Source organism: Odocoileus virginianus, chromosome 32 (assembly GCF_023699985.2).
Source record: "Odocoileus virginianus isolate 20LAN1187 ecotype Illinois chromosome 32, Ovbor_1.2, whole genome shotgun sequence".
Taxonomy (NCBI): domain Eukaryota; kingdom Metazoa; phylum Chordata; class Mammalia; order Artiodactyla; family Cervidae; genus Odocoileus; species Odocoileus virginianus.
In genome coordinates, this window is record NC_069705.1 from 23,133,530 (window position 1) to 23,156,611 (window position 23,082).

The 23,082-nt window shown below is 36.1% G+C and overlaps 1 protein-coding gene across 4 annotated transcripts in view; it reads right to left on the reverse strand.

Moving 5' to 3' along the window:
* The window catches only part of MSR1 (macrophage scavenger receptor 1), an 84,238-nt gene that overhangs the window by 58,562 nt on the left and 2,594 nt on the right, over positions 1–23,082 (reverse strand). For 2 of the 4 annotated variants that reach the window (XM_020916395.2, XM_020916398.2), the window contains exons 1-4: positions 17,172–17,277; positions 8,503–8,609; positions 7,269–7,382; positions 1,005–1,414 (exon numbers count right to left, since the gene is read on the reverse strand). In XM_020916395.2, the coding sequence (XP_020772054.2) occupies positions 1,005–1,414; positions 7,269–7,382; positions 8,503–8,605 (627 nt within the window). In that variant the 5' untranslated portion in view covers positions 8,606–8,609; positions 17,172–17,277. Of the gene's footprint in view, positions 1–1,004; positions 1,415–7,268; positions 7,383–8,502; positions 8,610–9,022; positions 9,085–17,171; positions 17,278–23,082 lie in introns of those variants that run through there. The other 2 variants (XM_020916396.2, XM_070459972.1) reach the window with 2 other exon arrangements.

Here is a 23,082-nt window from a genome sequence, read left to right on the forward strand (position 1 = left end):
AAATTTTACACATTTCACATTATGATCTTAGGGCATGTAATATGAAGATTAATTTTTTCACACAAGTAATAAAGCTTTATCCATGAGCTTATTTTTTTCACAAATTGAATAATTATAATTACCTAACAACAAAAAAAATCCAGTTCTGAACCAAACAACTTGCTTCTTAAATTTCTTTCTCCTCAATACAAAGTAACCTAGAGGGCTGGCCACAGAATAGTTTAGCGCAAAGCTGAGAAAAATTATGATCCATGGGTCAAAGTCTATTTTTGTAAAGAAAGACATATTGGATCACATTTCACTCATTTGTCTACCTACTGTCTATGAGTGCTCTAGTGGTAGAGTTGAGAAATTGCAAAAGAGACCATGTGGTTCCCAAAGCCTAAGAGTCACATCTGGGCCTTTGCAAAAATACTTTGGCTGGCAAGTGGTTTAGAAGATGTCTTGCTCTCTTGTGTTTGATCCTGTGATGGAAACAAGATGTTGATGCATTATTCAAACTCTAATTCTTTACTTTCAGTTATCTCTACACATAAAAATTTAGCAATACTTCTTGGGAGTGACAAACTATTTTAAAATTTAGATTTTACAATTTACCCATGTAAATAAGGTTTTCATTCTTTTCATGATGGAGAAATTCTGGGTTTCTTTTAAAATTTGCAAAAACTGTGTCTATCTGTCCAAATATGCTAAGATAATCTACCAACTGTAATGGGTTTAGAGAATCTCCAGAGGCATTCTGAAAGTATTTATAAAATTAAAACATGCTAAGAGAGTCTATATTTGATGAAAAACAAACAAACTCCCTCTTTGGCTGGGAATTTGGAACAGGCAGTAGGTAAATCCATTTGGAACTTTCTGGCGAGACTGCAAGAGAAATCAGGGTAAGTAGAATGATGTGAAAACAGGTTTTGTAACTTTGTCTCTGCCTTGGACTATCTGAGGAGATAGGTTACAGATGGATTCACTCCCAGCATATGACTTTCCAGTACAAAAACTCTTACCTCTTGTTGTTTAAATGCATGCTCCTGGACTCTGCCAGTCAGTGTTTCAATACTGAGCTGCAAATCAAGTAATGTGGTGTTCAGACCTACTAATGACTTGGAGATATCACCTATGATATTCTCATGCCCCTGGATGGAGGAAAGTAAGGAATTTAGCTGGAAAAGAACATCGTTAAATCTCTGATCAGTTGTTATGCTGAAATTCTGGAAATTCTTAGAATCTAGGAGATTGGCTTCATTGTCTGAAAGATACTGGATTCTCTTTTCCATGTTGCTCATGCGTTCCATCACGACTTCTCGAAATCTCATTTCATCTTCACTGCCATTTCCTCTGCCTTCCAGACTTGGAGATATATCTGCATTAACTGAACCAACTGTGCAATTCTTCATTTCCCATCTCAGGAGCTGAGCTGCATATTTAAGTAAAAATAAACAGAGTCATGCCCTGTATCCTTAAATGCATTCACTGTCCCATTCCACATCACTTCATCCCAATCTAACATTCTGAATGCTATCCTAAATCAGGTGTTTGTTTTAAACATACAAAGTGTGAACCAAAGTAGGCAGAGTGCTGGGAGGGAAACAGGGTCCTTTTCCTATTTTACATTAGAATTTATTCCACGGTTAAGTCATTCTTTCTGACTTGCTGCTTAGATGAATCTTCTGGGTCACTGCATCTGGCTATAAGAGCAAGAGTAAATGCTACAGATTATGAAGTGCACTGTATCTTGGTCCTCAGGTGTGCTGTTAGGATAAGATGAGATAATGCTTAACACAGTGTCTGCAGTAAACATGTTGAATATGTTAGCTATTATGAAGATAAATGATGATGTGACAAAAACAATATGTAGCAAAAGTATAAATATTAGTGTTATCCATTGTATGAATAAATTGTTGGCTCATCTTCCTTATGCTATCACTAAGCTACCAGAGAGTTATCACTTTCAGTTTCTGCAGATCTAATTTATTGTTGGCAGAGCAGGAAATTGGATAAAAAAGTTTTTTAACTTAAAAAAATACTGTTCTCTCAAGACTCCTCTAAAATATATATTTGTAGAGGAAAATTTAGAAAATATGAGTAATGAAAATAATTTACCATTAATCTCATGATGCAGAATTAAGTGCTAACACTTTAGTATATGCATATCAGATTTCTGAGTCCACTATCATATTATTATTATACAATCAAGAGCTTATATATAATTTGGAAACTAACTTTCAATTAGCATCTATCATAAAGACCCTTGCATATTATTTAATATTGCTTTATAAAAGTAATTTGAATAACTACATTGTATTCTATGTGTGGTTTTGCCAGATTTAACAAAACCCCTACATATTGCTTCTATTTCTACTAATATATTCAACACTTCGATGAACCATCTTATGAGCGATTATTTCCTGAATATAAAAATTCTATTAAATGGTGTTTGGGGCATAGAGAGCTGCTGATATATATTTACAAATGGGCATATGTTCTCTAAATAAGCTAATTATCCTTCTGAAAGGATCTAGAGCAATATGTTTATAGTTTCAAAAATGAAAAGTATAAATATAATTTTTGCCAATAAAAATAATACATAATTGTACACCATGAAGAAAATGTTAAGCACCATTTTATTCCTAGTTAATGATGGTTAAGCTTTTATTGTTTCATCTCTCTCTATATATATCTATATGATTTATACCTTCTATCTACATATATATCAGTCTCTTATCCATATTAATTTGAATACATAAGACTTTACATATTTGGCCATTATTGAGCAGTAAAGAGTAACTTCGTATGGTTTAAAAGTATATCTATATAAACAGCAATAACTGACCTGTCAATTTTCTTTAAAGTGATATGGCAATAGTTATTTATTAGCTTTACAGGTTTTTGAGACTTAACTGAGGTAACACATGAAAAGCCCTGAATTAAAAAAAAAAAAAAGAAAAGCCCTCAATTCTACCCTAAGCTCAGGGTACCTGTTATACAAATGAGAGCTTGGTGTTTATGTAGGAACAAGCTGCCCAATTCTGGAATCTAGTCCCACTCCTTAGTTACTAACTAGGTTACTCTGAGCAAGTTATTTTTCTTCTTCTTAATTAGTCTTCCCCAAAGACCTAAAAGTAATAACTGTCTTATAGTGGTGCTGAGAATGAATGAGATAAGGCACGTAAATCCCATAGCACACAGATGGCACATATGAAAACTACTCAAATAAAAGTGCCTTATCTTTGAAAGTTATTATCTTAGTTACAGAGTCTTCACCACCATCACTTAAAGAAGGTGTTTGATGACACCTGTCATTGTAGCTCTTATTAAGCATTAAACTACATATTCAATTAAATCACAATTAAAAAAAATCATATTATATGTTCCTAGTTATATTCTCTTTAAAATTAGCTTATTTGAATTAATAAAATATGTGACTACATTTTGATACAATCCACAACAGAGGCCATGTTGAGTGTACATTATTTTATCAATAATTTGGACAAAATAGTATATTTCCTAGTTAGATCTCATAACATTTATTAAATTAAGTGTAGAGAGCAAGTTTTGGATTGACAGCTTCATTTATGCATTTGCCAGTTCCATGATTTATTTATTGAGTACCTACTATATATAAAGTACTTCTCAAGCAACTCTGGGAATAACAAACTGACTGGGAATGGAATTTGACTTTAACAATCAGAAACCCTAACTAACAATATTTGCAAAATTATCTCCAAGTTAGCCCTTAAAATTTTTCTGTTATAATGATTACTGTTTTTTCAGATAGCAGTTAATAATTCAGGCTCTAGACAGGAACTGCCTGGATTAGCCATTCTTGTTCTTTCCTTCATAAACTGTGCCCTTGAGCAAATTAATCAGGCTATCATCTCACTACCTTATAAATAGGATACTACTAGTTAGTGTTTAAATAATTAAATGAACTGATATATGTGAAGTGCTCAGATCTTTCCCTGACACATAATGCACATTTGCTACTTTTCATTTTTTAATTATTATTAATATTTTGGATTCAATATCTGCATGCCCAATACTGATACAAGGGAAAGTTAATATTATGTAATATAAGAAATTGGGACAAAGTTGGGTGCTCCATGAGAAAGATAGTATCTTTACTTATTTTAATAAGCATATTGATTTAATTACTCAACCATATAATTTTTACTTTCACTAGAAATGCTTTTTATTTCATAGGGATAAAGCAAAATCTCTTCATAGTGTAGAAAGGGAAGACTTGATTTGATAAAATGTCATGTGACCAAAGATTTCTCTTCAATATCAAGTTCAACATGAGCTGATACTAAAGGCTACTTTTTGCTTGTAGATTTAAAAATGCAATATTGTTTGTTTTCCCAAATCCTGAGTGAAACCTAATTTAATCCTTACTTTCTTTAAAAATGTTTAACTATGACACAGATGACATAAATACGAGTATCACAAATCTAGGTATGGAATGCTAGAGTTCATATTTTCAAATGTTTAATTCTTTCATTATCATCAGAGAGATGGTATTTTGTGACTTTTCTATCTTACATTTGAAAGGAGACAAATTTTATGACTTGTACAATAGGGAGAGAGTTATAATTGACCTTACAGATCACATATACTCTTCATGTTGGCAATACCTTCTTCTACCAAAAATCTGTATCATTTTGAGCTCAAGGATCTTCCGTTTATCAGCAATTTATATACATTAACCTTAGGCTTAACCTTATCTTATTCTTCAGAGACATTATTATATGTTGTTATACTGTAACAGAAATGTAGTAGCTTCTTGGAAAAAAGGTAGCTTGTGGAGAAGACTATAATTAAGAAATATTTTTAAATACATAAGACACTTTAGCTTTCATGTACAACATTTTATTTCATCTACTGATTTATATTTGCCAAAACAGAATAATTTCTATCATTTCAGGGATATATTTTGTCTACGTTTGAAATTTTTTATATTATGTAGAGTTAATGTATTGCATTTCAGCTTTCTTTTGGAAAAATTCTGACCTACAACTTACAGCTGTAAATGGATAGTCAATTGTTTATTATTCAAGTATGATAAACACAGGAGATCTAAATTCTGGTAAATTGGGGTGCTAATGTGAACTTGCAAGATTTGAACATGTTTAGCTTTCTGTAGGTATTAATAGTACATGCTATAGTTTAAGGAAACAAACTACTTCAGGTCAATCATTGTCAACCCTAGAACAATTGTGTTGACTTGGTAGCATTTTCTAACAGCCCACAGATTTTGAACCTTGTTAGAACCCTGATATTTTCAAACTTCAGTTCACATTGTGCCTGGGCCGAGTAGAAAGAAGTTGCATTCCCGGAGGTTGGTTCTGCAGGCCATGGTTTACATAAAAGCGATGAAGGTGAGGCACTCAGTCGTGTCCAACTCTTTGCAACCCCATGGACTACATACAATCCATGGAATTCTCCAGGCCAGAACACTGGAGTGGGTAGTCATCCCCTTCTCCAGAGGACCTTCCCAACCCCAGGATCGAACCCAGGCCTTCTGCATTGCAGGCAGATTCTTTACCTGCTGAGCCACCAGGGAAGCCCAAGAATACTGGAGTGGGGAGCCTATTCCTTCCCCAGTGGATCTTCCCAACCCAGCAATCAAACCGGGGTCTTCTTCATTGTAGGTGGATACTTTACCAGCTGAACCACCAGGGAAGCCCCATAAAAGTGATGAAATTATGCAAATTCTAACTGGCTGACAGCTAATGATCCCAAACAATGATGCATCTTTCAGTTAAGCACTTGAAACTGATAAGCATAAACATAAACAACACATAGATAACCTGGTTTATCAGGAAGTTGTTGTTTAATGACAGACACATCAGATTCTTTTACTTAAATGGCTGTGGTTCGTTTGATTGGTTGATTGGTTGTGGTTGACTATTGTTTTTGACATCCAAAATAGTATTTGACTTTTACATATGGAAAATATTTTCCTGACTAATGTTACAACAAGCTAAATTTTTAGTGGCCAATCATATTTTGTTCTAAACATCTGATTGAACTGGGAGATAGTAGACCACAAAGGGTAGGAGTCAGGAGTCATGGTAGAACTTCAGTTCCATCACTGAACAGTTTTCTTTTGTGGATGATGACGGTAAGCATATGTCTGTCCAAGGGTAACTGTGTGGTGTCTTAAGATAATCTGTGGAAAATGTATAGCCCAGGGCCTGAACAGAGTAAATGCTCAAAAATGTTATAAAAATATTACAGTCATTGTTGCTTTCATGATCATTTCTTCCTTAGTACAATTTTGGTTCTATCTTGGAATATCCTTTTGACAGAGGAGATATGGCCTTATATTAGGAGCATTTCCTTGTTAAGCTGATTAGTATGCACATAAAAACACATCTTCCTCCCAGCCTATCTCTTGTTCAAGCATATGTCTAGACATTTTGTCACTCCCAGAGAAAAAGGGAGCTACAAGGCAAATGAATTCAAATGTCAATCAAACCCCTCAAAAATGGTCCTGAGGGAAATAATGTTTATAAATTTGCTTGAGTTACATGCAATTTGCTTGAGTTATACACCTCTGTATAAACTCTTTAAATGTATCCCCAATTCCAGCCAAACTCTTCAAAACAAATACATACCTGAGAAACATCATGTAGGACCCAAGCAAAGTGTTCTATTTTTTTTGTTGTTTGTTTGTTTGAAAGGATGCTATCAGTTTATTTTTAGAGAGGTTTTAAATAAAACCCTCATAAAATATGTGACCATATAAAGGACAAATATTGCTGAGGAACAGGTCATTAGTTTCTGAGGTTTCCTCTGAAGACGTGTAGGGATACTTCTTTCTGCTCTCAATACTAGGAACAAAAGTATTTTTCCAGAACAACTGGCTTTTTTTTACATTTTAGGCATCGCTAATATAAACAATCAGGTTTATATCTTCACATTTGCAACTAGAATGCTTACCATGTAATGTATGATGCATCATTAGAACTTCCTAGGACTTCAGATGATAACATTGCTGAAATGGTCAATTCTCTCCATTTTCCCTTCATATATTCATATTTTTATCTTAAAGTTCCATTTTCTATGCTATTTATTTATAGGTTTTTTTAATGCAATAACTTTGCAGAATCTGTTTTTTTCATGAAATAAATTTGAGGAACATTTTTTTATCTGAAGTTCAAATTCTTACGAATTTGCCATATACCAAAGACTGAATACTTCTTTCTGCTTCTGCAGTAAATAATTTACTAGATGAGTTGCTGAGTTTCAGAACTAGAGTACTGTACCTGCCACTATGCCAATGATGGGCACGAGAACAACAAACACAATGAGATAAAGGGTGATCAGTGCAGCTTTATAAGACTTCATCCTCTCTTGAAGAGTTGGGCCATTTTTAGGATCTAAAAAACAAAAGTCCAACCTCCTGTTAGAGAACTTACTTACTTAATTAAAACTTTTTAAAATCTCCAATTATATGGTTAGTATCAAACCTACTGGAATAAAAAAGGAACCAAGAAATAGGTTCTCATTTATTCAGCAGAAAATAAAAGGGACAGCCAAAAGGAGAAGTCAATACGGAAATCGCTGTGGACATTTGATTTATCCACTAACTAAACATCCAGGACAAAGTTACTATCTTCTCCAAGCTGTACTTATCTCATTGGATGCATTCATTGGTAAATTTTAATACTGATACCATACCAACACACATGCAAACATAAATTTTATTCTTCTGTTTCACATAGGAATGTGAATATTCTGGATGAAAATAAAGTTCCTCAAGCAACTATATATTAATAATTATATATATTTTTTCAGATTTTAGGTGAGATAAGAAAAACACTACTTTTGATGGTAATTATGCAAATTTTATTTTCTCATTCTACCTCAATAATTTTGTATTTAGATGCCTCTTATGATTTGAATACAAGTTGAAAAAAAAGAAATAACAAAATTCACACTTTGATTAAACTTTGGAATGGATCAGTAAAGCCCGTCCTCTGGATATTTCAGAATATACTAATATTTTAGTATTATTTCTTTATATGAACCAGCAATTCATATGTTGAGATGCTAATTGTACAAAAGCTATCTCGATATAGAGGGAATCTTACTAGCAGAAGAAGATGTTTCTCTAGTTAAGTGAATAAAACATCCATTAAAACATTCTTTCCTATGGCCATTGCTTTTGTTGTTTAGCAAAAAAGGAGGAAATTTTGTTTTCAGATTGCAAATTAAAATGAAATTTTAGATATTGTTCAATAATGTTCTATGAGGAATTGAACAGAAAAAGGAGGAAAAACTTAGGTAAAGAAAATTTTAAAATAAGGAAAAAGGGGAAAATGAAGGAAAAAAGAGAAGAAGCAACCACAATACAAACAAGATGGGACAGTCCATTCGTCAGGTGACTAAGACTGAGATCCAGCCAAGCAGATAGAGTAAGTCTCATGACCATACTTTTACACAGTCTCACTAACTCCAAGGACAGTGTCCATGAGCACCCTCCCTTATTCTACTCACTGGGAGGGAGCAACGCTGTCATTGAGCGAGCATCGAACTTCACAGACTCTGTACAGCTGTCAGTGTCCTCCTGCTGATCAGGAAAGTCATCCCACTGTGCCATACTTCTATCAAACACATGGAAAAACATGATAATTACACACGGAATTGCTAGGGCCCTTTGGCATCATGTTTCACGTTGGAATTTACAGTTAAAATCCAATTTTAGCCAGGGAACAAGTATAATTAATAAAATTTACATCTCTGTCATACATATCCCAACATATTATAACTACCCATGAATTTTCATTTTAACATTAAAAGACAGACTTATATGGAACCCACTCATGAATTTTTCCATGTACAAATGTACACTTGTGATTAAAGATATGTGGGGTTTTTTTAGAGTGAGAGGTAACTTTGCTCTCTTTAGCTAAAAAAGGGAAAATTCCCAGCTGGCAGAAAACAACTGTTTAGCTAAAAAGTTAAAAAGAATTTCCCTTAGAACAAGTAGTAGCTGAAAATTTGAAACAAATATTACCCGTGATGGTTTATCAGAGCTTTATGAGCCAAATTTTCTTCTGTCAAGGCATGTGTTTATCCCTTTAGAAACAAAACAAAGTCCAGTCACAAGATAAAGAGCCACAGGAAAAACTTAGTTTTTATTTCCCTTTCCTTTCCATTCTTTCTCTTAAAAAAAAATTTTTTTATATATTTTCCTATCAAGGCTTCCCTCACTATATACATTGGCAGCACCTCAAATATGTGCTTGTACCTTTTAAAACACAATTGCAAAGAGTTGGACACGACTGAGCATACACACACGTTTTATGACCCAATCTATAGCTATGTCTCTTCAAGATGCATCAGAATAATTTACAAGGCTTACTTTAAAACAGACTGATGGTCCCTATCTGCGAAATTTCTGATATTTAGGGATCAACAACTTGCAGGCTTCCCTGGTGGTTCAGTGGTAAATAATCTGCCTGCCAAGGCAAGAGACATGGGGTTCAGTCCCCAATCAGGGAAGATCCTCTGGAGGAGGAAATGGCAATCCACTCTATCATTCCTGCCTGGCAGTCCACAGGGTCATAGAAGGGTTGGGCAGGACTTAGAGACTAAACAACAACAATCTGCAATTCAGACAAGTTTTCTAGTGATGCTGCTCCTGCCAGTCTGAGGACCACAACTTTAAGAACATTTGTCAAAATAAACTATGACCTTTTCTTGGAAGCAGTTCAGTTCATTTGATTGATAAGTTTAGCATAAAGCCAACATCTTCTTATCATTGTTTATTTTCTCTAATGCTGAGTTATGGATTTAGCACAGCTGAAGTTGCAACTGTGTGCCCTGGCAGCTTCAGGACACTGAACTCTTTATCTCCTCCAGAAGATGGACAATCATTCATATGCAAATGTTCATCGTGCTTTGGGAAGAGGTCCTGAAAATAAGGATGTGGCAACTCCTGCCAATATATTTTTTAAAAAATATTTCCAAGGAGTTATTTTATTTTGCAGCTTGTACATATATCATTCTGTAAATCAGTTTTAGTTTTTTGTGAGTCTGGTCGATCTAACCAAGGAGTGTATTCTTTAAACACTTCAGTCACTGTGGAGGAAGCTGGCAGAGGGGGAAGTTAGAACGACATCCCCTTTTCTTAGGCAGAGGTGAAACTAAATAAACAATTATCAGGAACACTGACTCTTATAGGAAACCAAATTGATTAATTCAGACCCAGACTCTCCTGCCATTCCCCCCCGTTTTAATTCACTCTATTATTTGATTTGGATGACAGTTTTTTACTCGCCATGGGAAGCAAATCAAAAATATAACTTTCAAAAATGAGATGACAATGAAACAGGTAAATTCTTTTTAAAAATACAGTTCAAAGCATTGGGACTCTGGCAAAGCTTTTAACATTTGAACTCAGTTTATAAAGGATGGGCTCACACAGTCTACTTTTTTTTTTTTTTGCTGCATCCCATGGCATGCAGGATCTTAGCTCTCTGATTAGGGAACAAACCTATGTTCCCTGCATTGGAAGCCCGGAGTCTTAACAACTTGACAGTCAAGTGTATATTTAGGTACCCCTGCTATGCACCTAGAAATATTTTCCTGTCAGTCTGCTCACAGGTCCCTTCTCAATATGTTTGACTCTGGTTCTGGTCCCAAAAGCTGAGATATTATGACTCCATTTTCACTTACATACAAAGGAAACATCCTTATATTACTCAGTCTTCTAGATGGGAATATCTTTGTAAAATATATTTTTGCAAAATATTGAAAATTTTAAATCTGATAAATTTCGCTAGACTGTGAGCTAGAGAAGTGGGACCATGTCTAGTTTTGTTCAATATTATATTGTCAGAGCCTAAAGCAATCTGGAGTATAGACTACACTTAATATATACTTGTTGAATATTTGGGCACTACTACAGAGACTAAGTTCAGTTTTGTTTCTCTTTAAGCCTCTACACTTCAATCTATCTTTTATGGGCTTTAGATGATAACATACATCTTTTAGATTACTGGATTTCAAACTATGATTTCTTTGGGTAAATTTAAAATCTTTGAAAAAGAAAACCCTCTAATAAATGTCTACAAGTGGATTAGACTGAATGACCATATGTAGACAACAGAGGTACAGAGAGCTGAAAGTGAGATGAACACTAAAGTCTGCTGAGTGGAGCGATGAATCAAAAATAATCCCCTCTGGTTACTCTGGTGAACTGTGGGTTCTGTTTGTTCTCTAGAGTGGTTTATAACAAGGGTTGGTTAATCATGAAGTATACTCTTCTGCATTGAAAAAAAAAGATGAAATTAATCATAGATGATGCTGCCATAAGATTGCTGGCATTTTCTATTACTACTTTCTTTTGTTCTCAGTCTCCAAAATTGTCCTGAGAAGCTCATTTATTTCCATGGCTTGAATGGCATGAACAAACCTACATGCTGACTAAGCCAATATACCCAGCTCAGATCTCATGTCTCAGAATCAGCTAGCTACAATGGAGTACTTTCCACATCAACCTAAATTTTCTTCTTCCAGGGTTTCGGATGTTGGCAAGCCACCCATTTATATCATCTATTTGTTATTACAATCCTGGGCTAATTTAATAGCTCCCAATAGGTCTCTCTGGCTTCCCTGATAGCTCAGTTGGTAAAGAATCCACCTGCAATGCAGGAGACTACAGTTCAATTCCTGGGTTGAGAAGATCCAGTATTCTTGGGCTTCCCTGGTGACTCAACTGGTAAAGAATCTACCTACAATGCGGGAGACCTGGGTTTGATACCTGGGTTGGGAAGATCTCCTGGGGAAGGGAAAGGCTACCCACTCCAGTATCCTGGCTTGGAGAATTCCATGGACTGTATAGTCCATGGAGTTGCAAAGAGTCAGACATGACTGAGTGACTTTCACTTTCACTTTTCCATAGGTCACTCAGCTTCATGTTAATCCTTCCATTTTATTTTCCACACAGCTTCCAGAATGGTCCTCTTCAAAAGTAAGTCAGATTGCCATCATGATCAAGTGGGCTTTATCCCAGGGATGCAAGGATTCTTCAGTATTTACAAATCAATCAATGTGATACACCACATTAACAAATTGAAAGATAAAAACCATATAATTATCTCAACAGAGGCAGAGAAAGCCTTTGACAAAATTCAACATCCACTTATGATAAAAACCCTCCAGAAAGCAGGCATGGAAGGAACATACCTTAACATAATAAAAGCCATATATGATAAACTCACAGCAAAAATCCTCAATGGTGAAAAATTGAAAGCATTCCCCCTAAAGTCAGGAACAACACAAGGGTGCCCATTCTCACCACTACAATTCAACATAGTTTTAGAAGTATTAGCCACAGCAATCAGAGGAGAAAAAGAAATAAAAGGAATCCATATTGGAAAAGAAGAAGTAAAACTCTCACTGTTTGGAGATGACATGATCCTCTTTATAGAAAACCCTAAAGACACCACCAGAAAATTACTAGAGCTAATCAACAAATATAGTAAAGTTGCAGGATATAAAATTAACACACAGAAATCCCTTGCAATCCTATACACTAACAATGAGAAAACAGAGAAATTAAGGAAACAATTCCATCCACCATTGCAATGAAAACAATAAAATACTTAGGAATAAATCTACCTAAAGAAACAAAAGGCCTATATATAGAAAACTATAAAACACTGATGAAAGAAATCAAAGAGGACACAAATAGATGGAGAAATATACCATGTTCATGGATCAGAAGAATCAATACAGTGAAAATGAGTATAACTACCCAAAGCAGTCTATAGATTCAATGTAATCTCTATCAAACTATCAACTATATTTTTCAGAGAACTAGAATAAATAATTTCACAATTTGTGTGGAAATACAAAAAAAAAGAAAAAGAAAAAAAACTTGAATATCCAAAGCAATCTTGAGAATGAAAAATGGAACTGGAGGAATCAACCTGACTTCAGACTATACCACAAAGCTACAGTCATCAAGACAGTATGGTACTGGCACAAAGACAGAAATATAGATCAAAAGAACAAAATAGAAAGCCCAGAGATAAATCCATGTACCTATGGACACCTTATCTCTGATAAAGGAGGCAAGAATATACAATGGAGAAAAGACAAACTCTTTAACAAGTGGTACTGGGAAAACTGGTCAACCACTTGTAAAAGAATGAAACTAGAACACTTTCTAACACCATACACAAAAATAAACTCAAAATGGATTAAAGATCTAAATGTAAGACCAGAAACTATAAAACTCCTAGAGGAAAACATAGGCAAAACACTCTCTGACATAAATCACAGCAGGATCCTCTATGACCACCTCCCAGAGTAGTGGAAATAAAAGCAAAAATTAAAAAATGGGACCTAATTAAACTTAAAAGTTTTTGCACAATGAAGGAAACTGTAAGCAAGGTGCAAAGACAGCCTTCAGAATGGGAGAAAATAATAGCAAACAAAGCAACTGACAAAGAATTAATCTCAATGATATACAAGCAGCTCAAGCAGCTCAATTCCAGAAAAATAAATGACCCAGTCAAAAAATGGGCCAAAGAACTAATCAGACATTTCTCCAAAGAAGACATACAGATGGCTAACAAACACATGAAAAGACACCCAACAACACTCATTATCAGAAAAATGCACATCAAAACCACAGTGAGGTACCATATCATGCCAGTCAGAATGGCTGGTATCAAAAAGTCTACAAACAATAAGTGCTGGAGAGGGTATGGTGAAAAGTGAACCCTCTTACACTGCTGGTGGGAATGCAAACTAGTACAGCCACTATGGAGAATAGTGTGGAGATTCTTTAAAAAACTGGAAATAGAACTGCCATATGACCCCGCAATCCCACTGCTGGGCATACACACTGAGGAAACCAGATCTGAAAGAGACACATGTACCCCAATGTTCATCGCAGCACTGTTTACAATAGCTAGGACATGGAAGCAACTTAGATGTCCATCAGCAGATGAATGGATAAGGAAGCTGTGGTACATATACACAATGGAATATTACTCAGCTATTAAAAAGAATGCATTTGAATCTGTTCTAATGAGGTGGATGAAACTGGACCCCATTATACAGAGTGAAGTAAGTGAGAAAGAAAACACCAATACAGTATATCAATGCATATATATGGAATTTAGAAAGATGATAATGATGACCCTATATGCAAGACAGCAAAAGAGAACCAGATGTAAAGAATAGACTTTTGGACTCTATGGAAGAAGGCGAGGGTGGGATAATTTGAGAGAATAGCATTGAAACATGTACATTACCACATGTGAAATGGATCGCCAGTCCAGGTTCTATGCATGATACAGGGTGCTTGGGGCTGGTGCACTGGGATGACTCAGAGGGATGGGATGGGGAGGGAAGTGAGAGGGGGTTCAGGATGGGGGACACATGTACACCCATGGCTGACTCATGTCAATGTATGGCAAAAACCACTACAATATTGTAAAGTAATTAGCCTCCAATTAAAATAAATAAATTAATTTTTTTTAAAGTAAGTCAGATTGCATCACTCTGCTCAACTCCTATAAATACCTTCCCATCTCATTCACTCAGACAGACTTTTCTCCAGCATCAGATCTGAAACGGCAACCTACCTCTTTCACTTCCTCTTCTCCTTCTTGCCTTGATCCACCCCCCACCCAACTTATCACCATCCAACATGACATACATTTCCCTTATTTATCTTGTCTATTGTTTGTCTCTTCTCACACAAGCTAGAGTCATGATTCAGGGGTTTTTATCTCTTTGGTTCAATGAATAGAGAGTTCCTGTCACTTAGTAGGTGTTCATCATGCACATAAGAACATCAGGAGAAATTCCACAAATAAATGAAAGACAAAATAGTTTGCAAGATGACTGCATTTTATACCTGGAGTCATGCTTCAAGGAAAGTTTGCATTAGTGAAATGCAGAAATGCAAAAAACTGTTCTGCTATCTATTGGGAAATGAAAGGTTTTTCTCTGAATCCTGTGTCAACAGGAAACTGAAACAAAAAAATCTCACCCCCGATGTTCATACTTTTGCCTCAGAGGGATTCGTTAGACTTACCAGATTCCTCCAGTTCCTTACTCTTATCAGTGCTGTTTGTTCAGGAATGTTAGAAAACTTACACATGTGAGGGTTTGTTAGAAGCCAGCGGACAATTCACACAATCCAAATGAGGCTTTAACTGTTTTCTCCAGAGTTAAAGGAAAAAGTAACCTCACATACTGCTATGGTTTCCTGTCAAATGTCAATGCACTGACAAAGAACTGCAAAATCTTCTGAGTGTATGTAATCTATTAAAAGCACGTTCTCACGAGAAGTGAAACACCTCTTTGCAGTATCAGCTCTTCAGGAAGAGGGTGAAAAGTTTATAGAAGCTACAACAGGAAAACCTTAATGAAAGAAATTCAGTATTATTGTGTTTGGAAACATACTTTTCTTTATTCCTGTTCTTATTATAAAAATATTGTAACACTATTGAAGACAAGTTGGGACAAAATTTCTACCATTCCATCACCCCAATATAAGAAAAAAATTGAGTGTATCCACTTTACAAATTGATACTATAATGTATATTATCATCTAGTTTCATGTATCTCCCTTAAATTCATATCAGTATCTCTATACTTGAAATTATTTTTTCAAGTTTAAAATGATGGGCCACATAATAATTCATTGAATATATGTACCTTATTTATGCAGCCATTTTCCTACAATTCTTCAAAAAAAGATATGTTCCCTGTTCTTTGATGGGCAATGTTTTACTGAAACAGATGCTGCTGCTCGAAATATTTGCATAACTTAGGTTTCTTCTTTTTAGCCTAAATGTTTCTTTAGGCTAATTCATTATATGTTGAACTATCAGATAAGAGGAATACTATCTCAAACTTCTTAGTATCCACTGTATGACTTCTCTTAAAAAAGATTGTACACATTTACAGAGATTCTAGTCACTTATGTTTTAAACCAAATTCACCACTGCTCAGTAACAATGTTTATTTTAGAATCATTTAGATTTTAGTGAGAGTTAAATGATATCTCAAATATATATTTATATACACACAGATATATATGGTTATAATATGAATTTTAAAATTATTATGAGGATTAAAAATAATTTTTATAAATTGTTTGGTAGACAACCACAAATAAATGAATCACATTATTTTAAACCATGACTTTTTTTTTTAATATGAAGTCTTCTTATTTTATCCTCACAACAGCACCATGAGGTATGTTCTCAATTTTGCAAGTTGGGAAACCAAGAGCTAAAACTTTTAAGTATCCAGTTAGTGTTACACAACTAGGGAGCGGGGGAGTTGGGACCTGAAGGTAGGCAGTGTATGACCAGAAGGAAAGCTCCTAACCCCTGTGTAAAATACTTATAATTTCAGTTTTATGACTTTTCTATCACTGTTTTCACACGGCTAATGAGAATGCTAGTCACATTTTATGCCGTGTAAATCTTAACGATTCTTTGAGGTGAATGTAAATTCTAACAGCTCCATGAAGATTATTCTTTTCCTCTGTAAGTAATTTTGGCCTCTCCTGTATTCTCACAGTAGTTACATACAGCACTTGCACACCACTTACGGTGCCTAAACTATATTATGCCAACTTGCCTTAGATCTTGATTTTCCTAAAGACAGAGACTTTTATTTTTTATATCCCTTCTTTACATCTAGTTCAGGAAAGTGCACACAGTAGATACCCAGCCAATATTTGTTATATGAGCAATAGAGATAATAAAAGCATTAAAGTCAAAAGTACTATGTAAAAATTAAGGTTAGACTAAGATATATTTAATCATACTGAGTAAAGCCAATAATTTGCAACAAAATATGCACATCTATATGCCCAAAATTTCTCACTTTTTCAACTTACAAAATATATATTATATATGTATTTCATATACATTTGTGCACATATATATATTTTTTTCACCCTCAGAAAACCTAGCAGAAATCTCTATTTATCATTGAAACAACCAAACCTAGTTATTAGTGATAGGATAAAAAATTGTACGAAAAATTACTGATCACATATGTAAACAGCTCTCTCATATCACATACACACACACACATTTAGACACACAAAAATACACAGAGTAGACCTATATATTCAATAGAAGCAATTTGGGAAAAAACACAAGTAAAACTTCTTTTACCATATGTCCTAAAGACAGCAGCACTGATTTATCCACTTCCCTCTTGTAACAATTGAAACCTAAAACCTTTATCACATAATATTTCAGCACGGCACAAGAAGAAAGGAAATGACACATTTGTATGTTGAAAATCTTTCTTAACAGTGTATTTCAATAGTACTCTCCTCAGTGCACAAGTTTGCAGAATCTAAATTTGTCAGATAACTCATTCCTCTTTCCATCTAGGACGTTACAAAAGAAAAAGAGAAGTCAAATGAAAAACAAATGGGGTTACTGTAACAGCATACATAACATATGGAAGATTAATCTTTTCCATTTTGTAAGATAGGTCTGCTTTCTATAATATTCTCATTATTATTAATCTTCTATTAATCTCAATATCTTCCACTAATACTCATGATCTCTTTCATACTGTATAACCTTGAGGGAAGACTCTATGTTTAAGTGGTTTGTTTTTCTTAATCCTTTTCCCTAGATCCCTTATCTCTAGCTTCAAACACAAAGCAGAGAAGGAAAGGATACCCACCAAGTAAAACTAGCAATCCCTTACTGCTCACTTCAGCTCTGTCTATAGTGATTTTAGCAATTTCTGGAGATCCCTTTGAGCATCTAAAAAGTTATTTATTTCCTGAGAAGTATAATAGAGGGCATGGGATCAGAACAAAGGAATGACTTTCATCTTCCACACCTGTCAGAGTTTTACATTTTCTTTCATCGCATTTATTTAATCACATTCCAGTTCCAATAAGACATGTTAAAAAAAATACACCAATGAGCTAATTTTTAGATCTGATTCTTTTGGGAACAAGTATTTAGTTTATATTTCATGGGCACTTCGTGGTACTCAAAGAGAGAGGGATCCTACTTTCTGTCAAGAGAGGGTCAAAATGTCCTTGCCAGGCCCACTGGCACCACAGAACACTAACACCTGGGAGAGAGAACCCAGGAATAGTGCACAGTGGTTGAAAAAAGAAAGCAGAAAAGAAAGTAGCAGTGTAATAGCAATAGTAACAGGCAATGAAGCTGGCAGCACAAATGCTGATCAAGCAGCTTGAGCCAAGAGTAGGATCACAGACATCAACCCAGGCTAGACCAACATGAAGGCTACTCTGTGACCACACTAGGTCACCAGATTCTAGGAGAAGAAAAACTGGAGACTAACACCAGAACTCACTGTATTTTCTTTTTATCTGCTTCTATGTTTTTGTTGTCCAGTCGTTAAGTCATGTCCAACTCTTTGCAATCCCATGGACTAAAGGACACCAGGCTGTTCTTTCCTCCACTATCTCCTGGAGTTTGCTCAAATTCATGCCTATTAAGTCAGTGATGCTATCTAACCATCTTATCCTCTTCCACCCCTTCTCCTCTTGTCTTCAATCTTTCCCAGCATCAGGGTATTTTCCAAACTCATTGGAAAATATTGGAGTTTAAGTCAAAATATTGGAGTTTCAGCTTCAGCATTAGTTCTTCCAATGAATATTCAGGGTTGATTTCCTTTAGGATTGACTGGTTTGATCTCCTTGCTGTCCAAGGACTCTCAAGAGTCTGCTCCAGCACCACAGTTTGAAAGCATCAGTTCTTTGATGCTCAGCTTTCTTTATGATCCAACTCTCACATTTGTACAGGACTACTGGAAAAACCACAACTTTCACTATACGGACCTTTGTTGGCAAAGTGATGTCTCTGCTTTTTAGTATGTTGTTTCACTTTGCCATAGTTTTCCTTCCAAGGAGCAAGTGTCTTTTAATTTCATGGTTTCAGTCACTGTCCATAGTGATTTTGGAGCCCAAGAAAATAAAAGCTGTCATATTTCCACCTTTTCCCTTTCTATCTTCCATGAAGTGGTAGGACTGGGTGCCGTGATCTTAGTTTTTTGAATGCTGAGTTTCAAGTCAGCCTTTTCACTCTCTTCTTTCATCCTCATCTTAAGGCTCTTTAGTTCCTCTTCACTTTCTGCCATAAGAGTGGTATTATCTGTGTATCTGAAGTTGCTGATATTTCTCCCAGCAATCTTGATTCCAGCATGTGATTCATCTAGCCTGGCATTTCACATGATGTAAACAGAATACGTTAAATAAGCATGGTGATAACATACAGCTTTGACGTACTCCTTTCCCAAGTTTGAACAAGTCCGTTGCTCCATATCCAATTCTAACTGTTGATTTCTTGACCTGCATATAGGTTTCTCAGGAGACAGGTAAGGTGGTCTGGTATTCCCATTTCTAAGAATTTTAAGATCACAGTTTGTTGTGATCCACACAGCCAAAGGTTTAGTGCAGCAAATGAAGCAGAAGTAGATGTCTTTCTAGAATTCCCTTGCTTTCTCTATAATCTCTCTATACATTTCAGACGCTGGCAATTTGATCTCTGGTTCTTCCTTTACTAAATCCAGCTTGTACATCTGGAAGTTCTCAGTTCACGTACTGCTGAAGCCTCGCTTGAAAGATTCTGACCATAACTTTGCTAGCATGTAAAAAGAGCACAATTGCAGTGTAGTTTGTACATTCTTTGACATTGCCCTTCTTTGGGATTAGAATGAGAACTGATCTTTTCCAGTCCAGTGGCCACTGCTGAGTTTCCAAAGTTGCTGGCATATTGAGAGCAGTACTTTAACAGCACCATCTTTGAGGATTTGAAACAGCTCAGCTGGAATTCTATCACTCTCACTAGCTTTGCTCATAGTAATGCTTCCTAAGGTCCATTTGACTTTATACTCCAGGATGGCTGACTCTAGGTTAGTGACAACACCATTGTGGTTATCCAGGTCATTAAGACTTTTTTGCTTATTTCTTCTGTGTATTCTTGCCATCTACTCTTAATCTCTTCTTTTTCTGTTAGGTCCTTACTGTTTCTCTCCTTCATCATGTCCTTCTTTGCATGAAATATGCCCTTGGTATATCCAATTGTTTTTTTTTAAAGAGCTCTCTAGTCTTTCTCATTCTATTGTTTTCCTCTATTTCTTTGCATTGCTCATTTAAGAAGGCCTTCTTATCACTCCTTGCTATTTTCTGGATCTCTGCATTCAGTTGGGTTTATTTTTCTCTTTCTCTCTTGCTTTTCACTTCTCTTCTTTCCTCAGCTATTTATAAAGCTTTCTCAGACAACAGCTTTGTCTTGCATTTCTTTTCCTTGGGATGGTTTTGGTCACTGGCTCCTATACAATGTTACAAACTTCTGTTCAGGCACTCTGTCTACCAGGTCTAATCCCTTAAAGCTATTCATCACCTCCACTGTACAATCATAGGGAATTTGATTTAGGTCATACCTGAATGGCCTAGTGGTTTTCCCCACTTTCTTCAACTTAAGCCTGAATTTTGCAATAAGGAGCTGATGATCTGAGCCACAGTCAGCTCGAGGTCTTGTTTCTGCTTACAGTATATAGCTTATCCATAATTGGCTGCAAAGAACTTAATAAATCTGATTTTGGTAGTGACCATTTGGTGATGCCCATATGTAGAGTTATTTCTTGTGCTGTTGGAAAAGACTGTTTGGTATGACCAGTGTGTTCTCTTGACAAAACTCTGTTAGCCTTTGCCATGTTTCCTTTTGTACTCGAAGGCCAAATTTGCCTGTTATTCTAGGTATCTCTTGATTTCCTGCTTTTGCATTCTAATCTCAATGATGAAAAAGGACATCTTTTTTGGTGTTAGTTCTAGAAGGTCTTGTAGGTCTTCAAAGAACCAGTCAACTTCAGTTTCCTTCGTATTAGTGGTTGGGGCATCGACTTGGATTACTGTGATGTTGTATGGTTTGCTTTGGAAATGAACCAAAATCATTTTGTCATTTTTGAGACTGCACCCAAGTATTGCATTTTGGACTGTCTTGTAGACTATGAGGACTACTCCATTTCTTCTAAGGAATTCTTGTCCACAGTAGTAGATATAATGGTCATCTGAGTAAAATTCATCCATTCCATCCATCTTAGTTCACTGATTGCAATGATGTCAATGCCCAATCTTGCCATCTCCTGCTTGACCACATCAAATTTACCTTGATTCAAGGACCTAACACTCCAGGTTCTTATACAGTACTGTTCTTGACAGCACCTGATTTTACTTTCACCACTAGACACATTCACAATTGAGTGTCATTTCTCCTTTGGCCCAGCTGCTTCATTCTATCTGAAGCTATCAGTAATTGCCCTCCACTCTTACCCAGTAGCATACTGGACACCTTCCAACCTGGGTGCTTCATCTTCTGCAGTCATACCTTTGTGTATTTTCACACTGTTCATCCATGGGGTTCTCTAGGGAATACTGGGGTGGGTTGCCATGTCTTCCTTCTGTGGACCATGTTTTGTTAGGACTCTTCACTAGAATCCATCATCTTAGGTAGTCCTGTGTCAGTTCTGTCACTTAGTCATGTCCAACTCTGAGACCCCATTGACTGAAGCACACCAGGCTTCCTTGTTCACCACCAACTCCAGAAGCTTACTCAAACTCATGTCCATCGAGGTGGTGACGCCATCCAACCATCTCATCTCTTGTCATCCTGTTCTCCTCCTGCCTTCAATCTCTCCCAGCACCAGGGTCTTTTCCAATGAGTCAGTTCTTCACATCAGGTGGCCAAAGTATCGGAGCTTTAGCTTCAGCATCAGTCCTTCCAATGAATATTCAGGACTGATTTCCTTTAGGTCAACTGGTTTGATCTCCTTGCAATCCAAGGGACTCTCAAGAATCTTCTCCAACACCACAGTTCAAAAGCATCAATTCTTTGGTGCTCAGGTTTCTTTATGGTCCAACTCTCACATCCATACATGACTACTGGAAATACCATAGCTTTGACTAGATGAACCTTTTTTGGCAAAGTAATGTCTCTGCTTTTTAATATGCTGTCTAGTTTAGTCACAGCTTTTCTTCAAGGAGGAAGCATCTTTTAATTATAGGGCTGCAGTCACCATCTGTAGTGATTTTGGAGCCCAAGAATATAAATTCTGTCACTGTTTCCTTTGTTTCTCCATCTATTTTCCATGAAGTGATAGGACCAGATGCCGTGAACTTTTTTTGAATGTTGAGTTTTAAGCCAGCTTTTACACTCTCCTCTTTCACTTTCATCAAGAGGCTCTTTAGTTCCTCTTCACTTTCTGCCATAAGGGTGGTGTCATCTGCATATCTGAGGTTATTGATATTTCTCCTAGCAATCTTGATTCCAGCTTGTGCTTCATCCAATCCAGCATTTCACATGATGTACTCTACATTTAAGTTAAATAAGCAAGTGACAATATACAGCCTTGATGTACTCCTTTCCCAATTTTGAACTAGTCCATTGTTCCATGTCCAGTTCTGACTTTTGCTTCTTGACATGCATACAGATTTCCCAGGAAGTAGGTAAGGTGGTCTGGTATTCCCATCTCTTCAAGAATTTTCCACTTTGTTGTGAGCCACACAGTCAAAGGTTTTGCATAGTCAATAATGCCAATGTTCTTCTGGAATTCTCTTGCTTTTTCTATGATCCAATGGATGTTGGCAATTTGATATCTGGTTCCTCTGTCTTTCCTAAATCCAGCTTGAACATCTGGAAGTTCTCAGTTCACCTACTGCTGAAGCCTAACTTGGAGAATTTTCAGCATTATTTTGCTAGCTTGTGAGATGAGTGCTAGAGTGTGAGATGAGACTGACACAAGGGGTCGGGACAGAGTGTCTCTGAGGGGTGAAGGGCAATCTTGTCAGCCTATCCCTACTTGAACAAACAAAACCCTGTCCACACCAGGGCCAAGAAGAAAGGAGAAGTAGCCCCACAAGAGACGAAGCCAGATTTGCCTGTGAGTGTCCAGCCCTGTGTGACATGGCTCATAGATTCATTGAGTAATCCCTTAGCCATAGGCTGTGACCCATGAAGGGACTGCTTCTATATACATCTTATTATAGACTATGGTCCTTTTTAGGTCTTTAAAAAAGTCTAGAGTTTAAAA